Source organism: Loxodonta africana, chromosome 12 (assembly GCF_030014295.1).
Source record: "Loxodonta africana isolate mLoxAfr1 chromosome 12, mLoxAfr1.hap2, whole genome shotgun sequence".
Classification (NCBI taxonomy): domain Eukaryota; kingdom Metazoa; phylum Chordata; class Mammalia; order Proboscidea; family Elephantidae; genus Loxodonta; species Loxodonta africana.
This window is the reverse complement of record NC_087353.1, coordinates 94,930,322-94,942,593: the sequence shown is the minus strand read 5'-3', so window position 1 is coordinate 94,942,593 and position 12,272 is coordinate 94,930,322. Positions and strand designations below refer to the sequence as shown.

The following is a 12,272-nucleotide window of genomic DNA, read 5'->3' as shown; positions in this document are numbered from 1 at the left end:
CCCCACACCCTCCTTCTTCCCTCACCCATCCAGCCCCACACCTTTCTGCTTCTCCTCACCCTCCCAGCTCCCCACACCCTCCTGCTTCTCCTTACCACCACCCCCAGCCCCCACACCCTCCTTCTTCTCCTCACCTACCCAGCTCCACACCATCCTCCTTCTCCTCACCCCATCCAGCCCCCCACACCCACACCACCCCTTTTTGCCCCACACAGTAATCTCAGGGCCCCAGATATTGGGGAGACTGAGCTCTCCCCACACACCTCTTTTAATCTTCTTGGATGAGGACTTCCCAGCCCCCCACAAAGACCCAGAGTGGGAGAAAACAGTGGAAACTTACAGCAGCAAGAGGGCACCGCAGGTTGCCAGGAGCACCCAGGTCTCTGCCCCAAGGCTGGGCAGAAGAGCCATGCCAGGCTTGGGTCTGGGCCTCCAGCTGCAGAAGGACAGGTCTGCAGGGCAGCTCTGTGGATTTTGTTTACGTGGCTGCAGGTCACATGTGCCTCTGGGGCGGGCCTGCTGGGAAACTTCTTGCACCATCTCCCTACCTAACCAGGAGGAGGAGAAGGTTTGGGCGCTCACTGATTTCCTGTGATGACATGTGTTTTGGTTTCAGAATGCTGGGCTAATCCTGGAGCAGGCGACCCTCAAGGTCACCAGCTGGCCCCCATGCAAGGTAGGGCAGCCCCTAAGTCCTCAGAGCTGCTCCCCGGTTAGCCTGGGGATTCAGCATGCAGGTCACACAGCCCGAGGCCAGCAATGTACCTCCATCTGCCTCCTGGTTTGTATGAGCTCAAGTGCACTTGGGGTGGGAGTCTTGCTTTCTGATAAGGAACTGCTCTCCCTGCAGCCCCCAGAGAATGGGACTGTCCCGGGCGTCGGTCCTGTGTTTGCCCCCTGCCTCTTCTCCAAGTCCTCTTGCCTTCCAACTCCTTCCCTTCCTCAAGAGGGAAAAAAGACGCTAGCCTTAGCCTCAGACCAAGCAACATCCCAGTCCCAAGCCAGCCACTTACTGGTGTGTGATTTTGGGAAATTTACATAGCTCTTTGCACCTGTTTCTTGTCTCTATGAAAACCAGATGTCGTGTCAAAACAAGCCTGACTCATGGCACCCCCATGTGTGCCCAAGTAGAACTGCACTCCGTAGGGTTTTCAGTGGCTGAATTTTTGAAACTAGATTGTCAGGCCTTTATTTCGAGGCACGCCTAGGTAGGCTCAAAACTCCAACCTTTCAGTTCTCTTCCTTTGGCACTGTCATGGGTCCACGTGGTAAAGACAAGGTTTTGTGGTACGGATATTCCACAGTCAGTTTAACCATTCTTCTGTTGAGGGAATTTTGGTCCTTTCGTATTTTAGCTACCACAAATAAAGCTGCTGTGAACCATTGTTCGCAGATGGGGACAGACTTACATTTTCCTCACTGGGCTAAATGTCCAGGGTCCTGTGGCAAGTGCACGTTTAGGTTATTTTTTCTGTTATTGTTGCTGTTGAGGTCCAAATCTTCCATTAACTTTATTATAGCAATTCCATTTTTTCCCCTGAGAATGTCATTTTTTAAAAATAATCATTGTGTTTTCGGGAAATATTTACACAGCAGTTTAGGGTGGCATTCTGAAATCCCCTGGGGACTTTGGGCTTGACTTCCAGTCTCATTTCTTCAGCCATGGTGTCTGGAGCAAGCAAGTCCCCAACTCTCTGGTGCTCAGTGTTCTCCAAAATGTCCCCTCCCTCAGGGGGAGGTGACTGGACTCTCACCTGCAAACTCCGTGGCCCTATGGGGTGAGTGGGACTTTCTTCTTGAAGCAGTCCACTTGGGGACACCATGGAATTCTCTGGCCCCCAAAGCCAGCAGGCCAACGATGGCTTCTCATTGGAGAATTGGACAGAAACAGAAGCCTTTTTCAGAAGTCTGGTTCAGATTCCACGCCGGAATGTAGTGGTTTGCTTCCTGACGGCAGAAGATTGCCTTATCTGAGGAGAAGCAGGACGTTTTAAGACCACAGAGCACAAAATTAACAGCTTGCAATGTGTGCCTGTGCTGCCTGTTAATTAAGTGAAGCCATTAAAGGGAAAGAATTTTTGGCAAATACTGAGGTACTGGTACAAGCAAAGCCTTGGACACGTTCAAATCATTTTAAACTCAGTGTCTGGTGAACAAATCATTTTTGAAAAACCGGCTGTTTGATCTTAAGGGTTCCAAAACCTTCTGTGGCTCCCAGATAAACTATCAGAAAGTCATTCCACTTTATGGCAAATTCAAATCTCTAAAACTTAATTGTGGAACAACCAAAATGTCTATCGATAGTCGAACGGATAAACACAATGTGGTCCGTCCACACAATGGGGTGTCATTCAGCCATAAAGAGAAGTGAAGTCCTGAGAGCTGCTGCAACATGGATGAACCTTGAGAACACGAGGCTGAGTAGAAGAGGTAAGACACATATGAGAAAAATATTGTATGATCCCACTTACATGAAATATCTAGAACAAGCAAATGCATAGAGTCAGAAAGATTAGTGGTTACCAGGGGCGGGGGAAGAGGGAAATGGGGGGTTATTGCTCAAGGGGCATTGAGTTTCTGTTGGGGTGATGACAAAGTTTTGGAAACAAATAGTGGTGATGGCTGACGACGCTGTGGATATAATTAATGCCACTGAACGGTACACTTAAAAATGGTTAAAATGGCAAATTTTGTTATATATATTTTACCACAATTAAAAAATAACTCAATTTCCTCAGAAATTGGCCACAGTCATGTCAAATTTCACTCTTCTTAGGAAGTACTTTAAGACTTTGTCACCAGCCTGGATACCAGTCCTTGCTTTGGCATTTTCTTAGCCCTGTGGGTCTCATTAATGCTGTGGTACTAACCAGGGTGAACAAGACCATTGAGGCTTCAGAGAGTCACCACTGCTGTCACCTTAGAATCACACAGCAGAGGCCGTGGGGGCTCTATGGCCTCCCTGGAACTTGCCGGCTCAATGCAGTCAGGTGCTTTTCTATAGTCAACCCTTTGTTGTTGCCAGTTGGCCATTGAGTTGGCTCCACAACATGGCGCCCACGTGTGTGTCAGAGCAGAACGGTGCCCCAAGGGGTTTTCAGTGGCTGATCTTTCAGAGTAGATCGATAAGCTGTTCTTCAGAGGTGCCTCTGGGGGGACTTGAATCTCCAACCTTTCAGTCAGCAGCTGAATGCATTTTTTTTTTACTGCCCCGTGACTCTTGTGAACTGTTTGGCCCTTTGATAACTGGCATCTCTGTGTACAATGAAGTAATTGCCCCACATCAGTTGGGGACAATAGGGATCACCCATTGCTTCTCACTCAGGGTTGAGAGGAGATCTTGGTTGAGGAAGGGACATGCAGAGAAAGGAGGAAACCCGTTTTGTGTTATCCTTTACCTGAGTCAACCCCAAATATTTTTGTTGGGTGAGTGCAGGGATGTTAACCTAGAAAGTAAGGTCCCTGCCTGGTGATAACAATTAAAATAAGTCCATGGTTTTCATGTGGCATTATGCCCTGGCGATGCCTCTTTTGTGGAAAGCAGACCAGCTGGCCGCGGAAAGCTACAGCAGAAGAACACTGTGAACTGGTCATACCTGAATTGGTGAATCTTTGTTTTGATGCTGGAGACATCGGCTGTCTCGGTCGTGGAACAGGCTTACTCTGCTGTGGTATTCTCTCCGAACCTAGGAAGCACGAGGAGGACGAAGCCCAGGTTCCCTGGTGGATAGGGTGTGAACTGTCTCAGGTTAAGCTCATCAAAAGATATTTATTAAAGGGATGCCAAGAGCTCTGGGAATGGACCAAGTGTGCAAACTAGCAGGAAGAAAGTTCTGGAAGGTCAGGCAGTTGCAGAGAAAAAAATCTCAGAAGAGCTTCCCAGCTTGAACTTCCTGTGCTGGGATTCATAGTCCAGGGGAGAGTGCTCACCTGTCACCTCTTGGCTTGGGAGGACAACCTTTAAGCATGGCCTGAGGTAACGCCTTAGAGGTAGTGAGGGTATCACTGAGAGCAAGATGGACTTAGGCAGCTGAGCCACAAGCAAACTGCACCCTGGCAAGCTTGGCCACCCTGGGCCTTACTCAGCTCAAAGTTGCTTCACCAAGTGTGGGTGCCAATGGTTCAGGGATTTGAGTGGACCCAACAACAGATGAATGAATAAGCATAACGTGGTCCATCCATACAATAGAATATCCCCAGCCATAAAGAGAGAGGTAGTTCTGTACATGCTGGGACATGGATGACCTTGAAAACATGATGCTGAGTGAAATAAGCCAGGCTCAAACAGACAAATACTGTATGACCCCACTTATATGAAATAGCCAAATATGAAGAAATCAAAGCTCATTAGTGGTTACCAGGGGTGGGAGGGAGGAAAAGGGGAGGTTGGTGTTCAGGGGACACAGAGTTTATGTCAACGGTGGTGGAAGAATTCAGAAAAGGAGGGCGATATTGGTTACACAACATGAATAACGTAATCAATGACACTGAATTATACACGTTAAAATTGTTGAACTGTCAAATGCTTTGTTATGTATGTTTGTACCACACTCACACACACAAGCACTGCTATGAACAGTAAAAAAATGTATCTGAGTATTGGCCAGGTCCTCACCCTCCTGAGAATCTGGCTCTCTGTGAAGGAAAGGGGGGACCAGACCCCGAGTCCCTTTCAGATGAACATTGAGCTCACGCGGAAGCAGGCCCCACCGCCCTGTGGCCCCCACTGGTACTAAGCCCGCTCATGGTGATCCCACTACCGATAGTTTGGGGCTGGGAGAAGATGGCGGCTGGGCTCCTCCCAGGAAGGAATCTGCGTTCAAACGGGGCCTTTGGGCACATCCTTTGGCCTCTTCCCCTTTCTCATCCACGGAGAGCTAAGTGCAGATTCAGAATCCCAGAGGCAATATTAAGGCAACTCCTCTCCAATCTAGGAGTTCCCTGGGTGACAAATGGTGAAACGCTGTGCTACCAACCGGAAGGTGACAGTTTGAACTTACCCAGAGGTGCCTCCAGAGAAAGACCTGGTGATCTACTTCCGCCCTGACACACACGGGGTCGCCGTGCACTTCCGCCCTGACACACACGGGGTCGCCGTGCACTTCTGCCCTGACACACACGGGGTCGCCGTGGGTCAGATGTGACTCCATGGCAACTGGTTTGGGTTTTTTGTTTTTCTTTCCACTTCATCCACCACAACTCGGCTGAGATTCTCTTCTAATTGATTTTTCCTTCTCGTGTGGGTTTTCTTCTCCAACTGTCATCAAGAAGATAATGGGGATTTCTTTGCTCTGTGAGGAGTGGTTGCAGTTTGAAAGCTCTTCCATTAACTTTTCAAGAATAATGGCAAGTCTTTGCATTACACACGCAAAGTTAACTCATGCCCTTTCTCTTCATTGATAGAGAGCAAGTATAAAAACAAACAAAACAAAAAAGCCCCGAACCCAGGAAAACAGCTGCTGTCCAGTCGATTCCAACGCGTGACAACCCCAGGTGTGCAGAGCGGAACTGTGCTCCCTAAAAGGTCAAATGTTGTTTTTAAGGCCGTAACCTTTCGGAAGCAGATAGCTGGGACTCTCTTCTGAGGCACCTCTGGGTGGATTCAAATTGCCAACCCTTCAGTTAGTAGCCAAGTGCTTATCCATCTGTGTCACCTAGGGACTCCAGTGTGAAAGTAGGGAAAATAAAACCGCGTAAGTATCACATACGTTCGCACCGTGGAAAGTACCGTTGGTCACTCTGTCATGCAGAGCAGCAGGAGCCTTCTCCAAGGCCACTGACCACAGGTCTGAGAAATGGAATCAGAGACAGCTCCCTGGAAGGCAGCGCTATGCAGGGGTTAGGGCTTCAGGTTCTGGAGCCCGAATGCCCAGGTTTGAATTCCGGATCTGCCACCTGCTAGCTGTTGATGTGGGGTGCTGTCCAGTTGATTCTGACTCACAGCAGTCCCGAGTGACAGAGTAGAACTGCCCCATAGGGTTTCCCCTAGGCTGTAATCTTTACAGGAGCAGACTGCCAAGTCTTTTCTCCCACAGAGCCACTGGTGTGTTCGAACCGCTGACCTTTCAGTTAGCAGCTGAGCGCTTAACCGTTGTGCTACCAGGGCTCCTGCTAGCTGTCTACCATTGGGCAATTGCTCTACCTCTCTGGGTGTGGCTCCTCATCTATAAAACGGGGTCCTGACTGCACCTACCTCATAGGCTTATGCTGGGAGTTCTGTTGTGGTTGTCAGTTGCCGGGGAGTCGACTAAAACTCAGGGTGACCCCATGAGTGCCGAGCAGAACTGTGCTCCACAGGGTTTTCAAGGCTGTGACCTTAGGGAAGCTGGTTGCCAGGACTTTCTTTCAAGGCACCGAGTGGATTCGAACCACCAACCTTTTAGCCAGCAGTCGAACACTTAACCCTTTGCGCCACCCAGGGACTCCAGTGGAAATTCTACGGGAGCAGTGTCTGGCATTAGGCAGTGTTTGGTGGATGCCAATTACCTTTTACGTGACAGATGGGATTTCTGAAATATGGGGACAGTGGACGACCTGTGGATTTTAATTTCATATTTGTGGGTGGTGGGATGTAGGCAGCAATCGGTGGGGGAAAGAGAAAAATGGAAGTGGTCTCACCTCTGGCTCACTGAAAAGTTCCTAGTTTGGAGCAAAAGGGCTCAGTCGGCCACAGTGGGTCCCATATAACCCTTCCTTCTCCTGGGACCCTGGCCCCTCCCCCCTTTCCTGGCTGCACGTGGGAATCACACGGAGAGCCTGAAAAAATAGATCAGATGCCTGGGTCCAGCCTCCAGAGAATCTGACCCAATTGGTCTGGCTGTTGCCCAGCCACTGGGATTTTTCAGAACTCTAGTTGATTTCAGTGGGCAACCAAGGTGAGAATATCCAGGTCCCAAGGCTGGGTGGGGCTGGATGATAAAGGGAAGCAGCGCCCCCTCCTGGTGGGCCCCTGGCACTGCCGCTGCACCAGCCCCGTTCACACACACACCAGCAATTTCATGGGTGAAAAAAGACATGGATTTGAAAATTCCACTCCAGAGAGAGAAGGGAATGGCCTCCTGTCCTCACCTTCATACAGAGCACTCGCTGAGCACCTGTGAGGCCCCCGTAAGGCTCCCTTTAGGGAGGTAGGCAGTCTTGCCCATAGGGCTTCCTTCACCTGGCCAAGGGGAGCTTGGTGAGGAGAGTGCTCCCCTTGCAAACATCACGGGAAGGGGTGCCAAGTATTTGGGGGCGACAGTTAGGTGGGAGACTGGCGCTGGCTCCGAGAATGGCCGCTCGTCCATCCAGGGCCCAGGCTCAGGTTCCTACAGCCACCGACTGTCTGGCTACATGGTCGAGATCCCGCCACCGCTACTCCAATTTGGAGACATCGTCAATATACGTGTGCACTGCAGTTCCACAGGAATGGAGTTCTGGTGAGTGTGTGTGTCTGTGCTTAGATGTATATGTGTGTGCTTACATGTATATGTGTGTGCATGTAGGTCTGTGTGCATATTTGGGCATGTATGTGTGAGTGCATGCGTGTGCACAGGTGTGCATGTATATGTGTGAGTGCATCCATGTATATTTGTGTGTACGTATGTGTGCACATGTGTATTGTTTCCACGCATATGTATGTACATGCATCCAAGTGTGTAGATGTATGTGTATATACAAGTGCATACATGTTTGTGCATATACATGTGTGTGCACACGTGTGTGTGTGCATGTTACATTCAACAACAGGGTTAAGTTTGAGTGTCTCGTGGTCACAGTCTTCGAATTCATAAATGTTCACAGGATTCCTCAGTTGTGTGATGGAGACCCACTGAAGAAAACCACAAGAGCTTAAGGAGCAAAATGATGTTTTTATTAAAAATTGTACCCATAGCACCTCTCTGTCTTCCTACAAGTTGGTTTTGCTTTTCTGAAATGAGATCTGGTTTCCTGCACAATTCCATAAAGTGTTGTAGGGAAACCTCCAGACTGACCTAAGCTATCGTAAACCAGAAGATGGAGCGGGGGAAAGGAGGCTGCCTCCATAGAAGAGCTCAGGTCGAGAATGTCTACCTCGCTCTCCCCTCTCCATGCTACAGGGATGCAGGGTTGGAGAGAGCCACGCTTGGATACACGGGTTGATTGCTCATTGGAAAAACAACTACACTGAGCACCCAGATCTGGGAACAGCTACAAACCATGCTGCAAGCCACTATGCCAACAAACCCATGCTTTGGTCCAGCAGTGATCAAGAGCAGGCAGGGCATCCAGAGTTTACACAGTTAGCGTCCTCTCTGTCATAGGGGAGCTGTAGTGGCAGTGGCAGCTGCCCAGCCTCCTCCCATCATCATAGTGGGAAAGACCCCACATTGCCCTGCATCACGGCTTCGGTTCTTAGGACGTCTAATTTTTTCTTTTTTTTTTTTTAATAACGTGCTCCTTAAAAGCATGAGGGAAGGGAGCTGCAGGGAAGGCCGGGGCAGGAGGGGCCTCAGATGGCATGGTTTATTCAGGGGAGGGGGTGGGAGCTGCAGGAGGTCAAGATGACTTTCCGCACCCACCGCTCTGCTTTCTGGAAACCTGTGCCCCTGGCGCTCCTGGGTGAAGAGGGGTGCTCCCCGCAAACCCATGTGCTGGCAGCTCCTATGCGGACAGGTCCCTAGGTGGCCCCTGTGAGGGCTTCACTGGGGAGATTTAGCTGTTGCCCATCGAGACAACTTTCAGTGCTACAGGAGAAACATAAGAAGGAAACATCAGCCCCGCCTTGGCTGTAGAAATCTCGCCTGTCCTTTTTTCAGAACCGAGCTGAGAATCCCATAACCATTTTCCTCTTTTGTCATTGTTTTCTTCTGGAATAGACTTGCCTCAATGCCCATTTTGCTCCAGGAGGCTGGAATCAAAAATCCAACCCTGGTCCTGTGTTTCGGGGGCTCTCACAGGCTGAGCCCAGGTGGCAGGGCCACATGCAGACACAACCCACCAGCCGCCATGCGGCCACTGCAACATCCTGCAAACAATTCCATACCAAAAGAAAAGTTTACTAAAAATCGAGGGGCTATAGGAAATACAGTGAGCCTAAAAAAACCAACATGTTGTCGGCACCGAAACCCAAAGAAAAAAAGCAATCCTCCAACCAACCCGTCCCCAAACTATGATGTTTCAGACACTTTCCCGTCATTTAAAGCAACGTCCATATGGCTTAAGAGAGTGGCCAGAGGGCACAGAGGCTGTGTTTGTCCATGTTCTCCATTTATGATTTGTCTTCCAAGAGATCCCAGTGGTCCCGTGGTAGGTTCCTTCCACTTTGCTGTCTTGGGGCCAGAGAGGGGGATGGTGGGTCCTTCAGCCAAGGCAGGCCAGTACAGGGGACGGCAGGTGGTGATTCTCACACAAAAGGGGCTTTGAACAGAGCGCCTACGATTTTTGGTTTAGAATATCTCCCCCTTGCTCAGAAAAAGAAGGAAGGGAGGAAATAAAGACAAAAGGCTGAGGTAGGGAGGAAGGGAGGGAAGGTGGGTGGGATGGGAAAGAGAAAGAAAGGTTTCAACACCCTCTAATTTGGGAAAAGGGGGTTTTGACCCAACACAAAACTCTCCTTGTCTCCTGGGGCCATATTAGCAACCTCGAGAGCAGCGCATCAAGACAGTGCACACCACACGCCCTCTGCTCAGTGGAGGCATACAAAGAAAATGGCCAATAGAGACCATGTATCCTACACCCTCAGGGCAGTAGCCGGTCAGCTGGGAGGACAACATCGCGCTGCCCCATCCCCCATGCCTACTGCTGAGGCAGGGACATGACGGCCTTGCTGTGACTTGGTGCTGGCCCAGGTACACATCCCGGTCAGGACCAGCAGCACCCCAGTTCCACCTAGAACTGAGCCCTGGAAGGTGAGCCTGGCCCACCTGCGCCTCAACCATCTCAAACCTGTTGCAAAATTGATGCGGTGGGCTGAGGCCTGGTAAGGTCTGGACTTTGTATTTTTCAAAGCAGTTCATAATATTTTAATTTAGCTAAAAAAAAAAAAAGAAAAACTTTTCCGGAGAAGCTGTTAAGGCTAAAAGCGGGCCTCGGTGAACAGGGGATGGACAGATAGCAGCACCAGGGTCAGGAAGCAGGGGGCAGAGGTGGGCAGCAACAGAGAAGGGACAGAAGCTGTGCTCAGAGGACGGGTCACTGGCATGCACCAGGTCACCTGTGACCTTGATTTTTCCGAGCTGTTTTGCTTTACTTGGAGACACCGTCATTTTTTGTCTTTTCCCACGTACAAAGCGGAACAATGAATAGAAAGGCACCTGGAGACAGCAGAGATTCATTCATTTCATGTGGCATCTCTTTTAAAAAAAGATAAAAAGATTTAAAAAATACTCTGGTTAACAACACACACTGCTTACATCACAGGTGACTCCGGGAATACCATCTTTCTTCCTCTTGCTTAGCAGAGCCGAGTGAACTATGTTCACGTGGAGGGACTAGCTCAGTAAGAACTGGCAGAGTGGCCCTCAGCCTTGGGGTAGGCTTCCTGCTCCTGTACTACCACGTTTGTTGTCATTGGGTGCCACTGAATCGATTCCAGCTCATGGCGACCCCATGAGACACAGTAGACCTGCCCCATATGGTTTCCTAGGCTGTAATCTTTACGGGAGCAGATTGCCAGGTCTTTTCTCCCAGGGAGCTGCTGGTGGGTTCTAACCACCAACCTTTCGGTCAGCAGCTGAGTTTTTAACCATTTGCACAAACCAAGCTCCTTTCTGTTATGCTTAAAGGAGGGGGAGCCCCAAATATTTTACCACTACAATGTCAACGAATGCAATGGGGTATCTCAACAGGGACCAAAGGGGACCACCTTATCTTAGACTGGCGTGCCTCCTTGCCTGGAACCTTAGAGCTGTCTCCGCCCCTAGAGGCTGCTGAGGGAGGGTATTTCAGAAGGGCATGAAGTTGGGTCAAAAGGTGAAACGTTTGGGATTGGAGCCCCAGGAGTGAGCTGTAGCCGGAAGATGTCGGCAGATGGAGGAGAATGAGATTCGGCTGGCTCGTCCAAAGAGGAGGTAGAAGAGAGAAAGGAGTCGGCCAGGAGGTGGCTCTGAGATTTCCCTGCACCCTCCCCCCATGCCCCCCTAGCCTTCCTAGATGGACTTTAGGATGGAGAGCCCAGGACCGAGGAGCTCCGAGGTTCCCCGAAGTCACAGAGGTGCCGAATGCCAGTGCACCAGGGAGATACACCTTCTCGTAAAAAGAAAAGAAAAAGGAACGAAATCTGCTTCCTGCAGTGATGTTACAAAAAGCCATTAAAAAAACCATTCTAATTGAAATCTAATATTCACAAGTAGTTAAAAGCATCACTTATCAGAATTTTTTTTTTTTTTTGAAACAAAAACCTCAGCTCAAGTTGTCGGAGTTGATTGTCTTAAAAAAAATAGACATGTGAGTGTCCACATCTGTTGTACCCTGATAGCAGCCCGGCAGCTCTGCTCACACGAACGAGGAGAAGCCAGTGAGCGGCGTGCGGGCGCCGGGCTGCGGGCCCCCAGGCGTGTACACGCCGCCCGAGCTCTGCGTGGTGACCACCGTCTGGAAGCGGGACCCGGGCTCACTGGCCTCACACTCCTCGTAGCGGTAGGGTGCCGGGGCCTTGCCGCTGGGGGGCCGGCGCTTCCAGGAGTTATAGTAGGTGGGGTCGCTCATGTAGTGGTTGACGAAGGAGTGCTTGGGCAGCTCGTCCTCGTAGTCAGAGTCAGTGGCCTGCAGGGAGAGGGACGCTGTTATTCACACAAAGGTGGGGGGGGGGGTGCCTGGCACCTGCTAACGCCGGTATTCCCCCAAGCACCCCACATGGAACTCAGGTGAGAACCCAGCTCCCCGGGTTGCTCTCAGCCCCATGTCCAGTGCTGGCTCAGCTCAGCCCTCGCCATGCTGCGGGCTGGCAGCCAGGAGCTCTCTGGGCTCTTGCTCCTTATTGGCTGGTCCCCAGCGCAGTCAGGATGCCTGTCTCAGGGGCAGTCCACACAGCATCCCTGCCCAGGGGCGGTCCACACAGCATCCCTGCCCAGGGGCGGTCCACACGGCATCCCTGCCCAGGGGCGGTCCACACGGCTTCCCTGCACGGGGGTGGTCCTCACAACTCCCCTACCCCAGGGGCAATCTACATGGTTCCCCTGCCCCAGAGGCAGTATACACAGCATCCCTGCCCCAGGGTAGTCTACAAGGCTGCCCTATCCCAGGGGCAATCTACACGTTCCCCTGCCCCAGGAGTGGTCTACACGGCTCCCCAGCCATGTGAGAAGTCTACA

The 12,272-nt window shown here is 50.7% G+C and overlaps 2 protein-coding genes across 2 annotated transcripts in view; both read right to left on the bottom strand.

Annotated features, from left to right (window-relative positions):
• Positions 1-411, bottom strand: part of LOC100658511 (cytochrome P450 3A21-like) — a 37,878-nt gene extending 37,467 nt beyond the window's left edge. Inside the window, exon 1 of the mRNA XM_010596265.2 lies at positions 341-411. Within this exon, the coding sequence (XP_010594567.2) occupies positions 341-411 (71 nt within the window). The remainder of the gene's footprint in view (positions 1-340) is intronic.
• A 10,994-nt stretch (positions 412-11,405) lies between these two features.
• Positions 11,406-12,272, bottom strand: part of SDK1 (sidekick cell adhesion molecule 1) — a 363,835-nt gene continuing 362,968 nt past the window's right edge. The window contains exon 40 of the mRNA XM_064295981.1: positions 11,406-11,724. Within this exon, the coding sequence (XP_064152051.1) occupies positions 11,455-11,724 (270 nt within the window). The 3' untranslated portion in view covers positions 11,406-11,454. The remainder of the gene's footprint in view (positions 11,725-12,272) is intronic.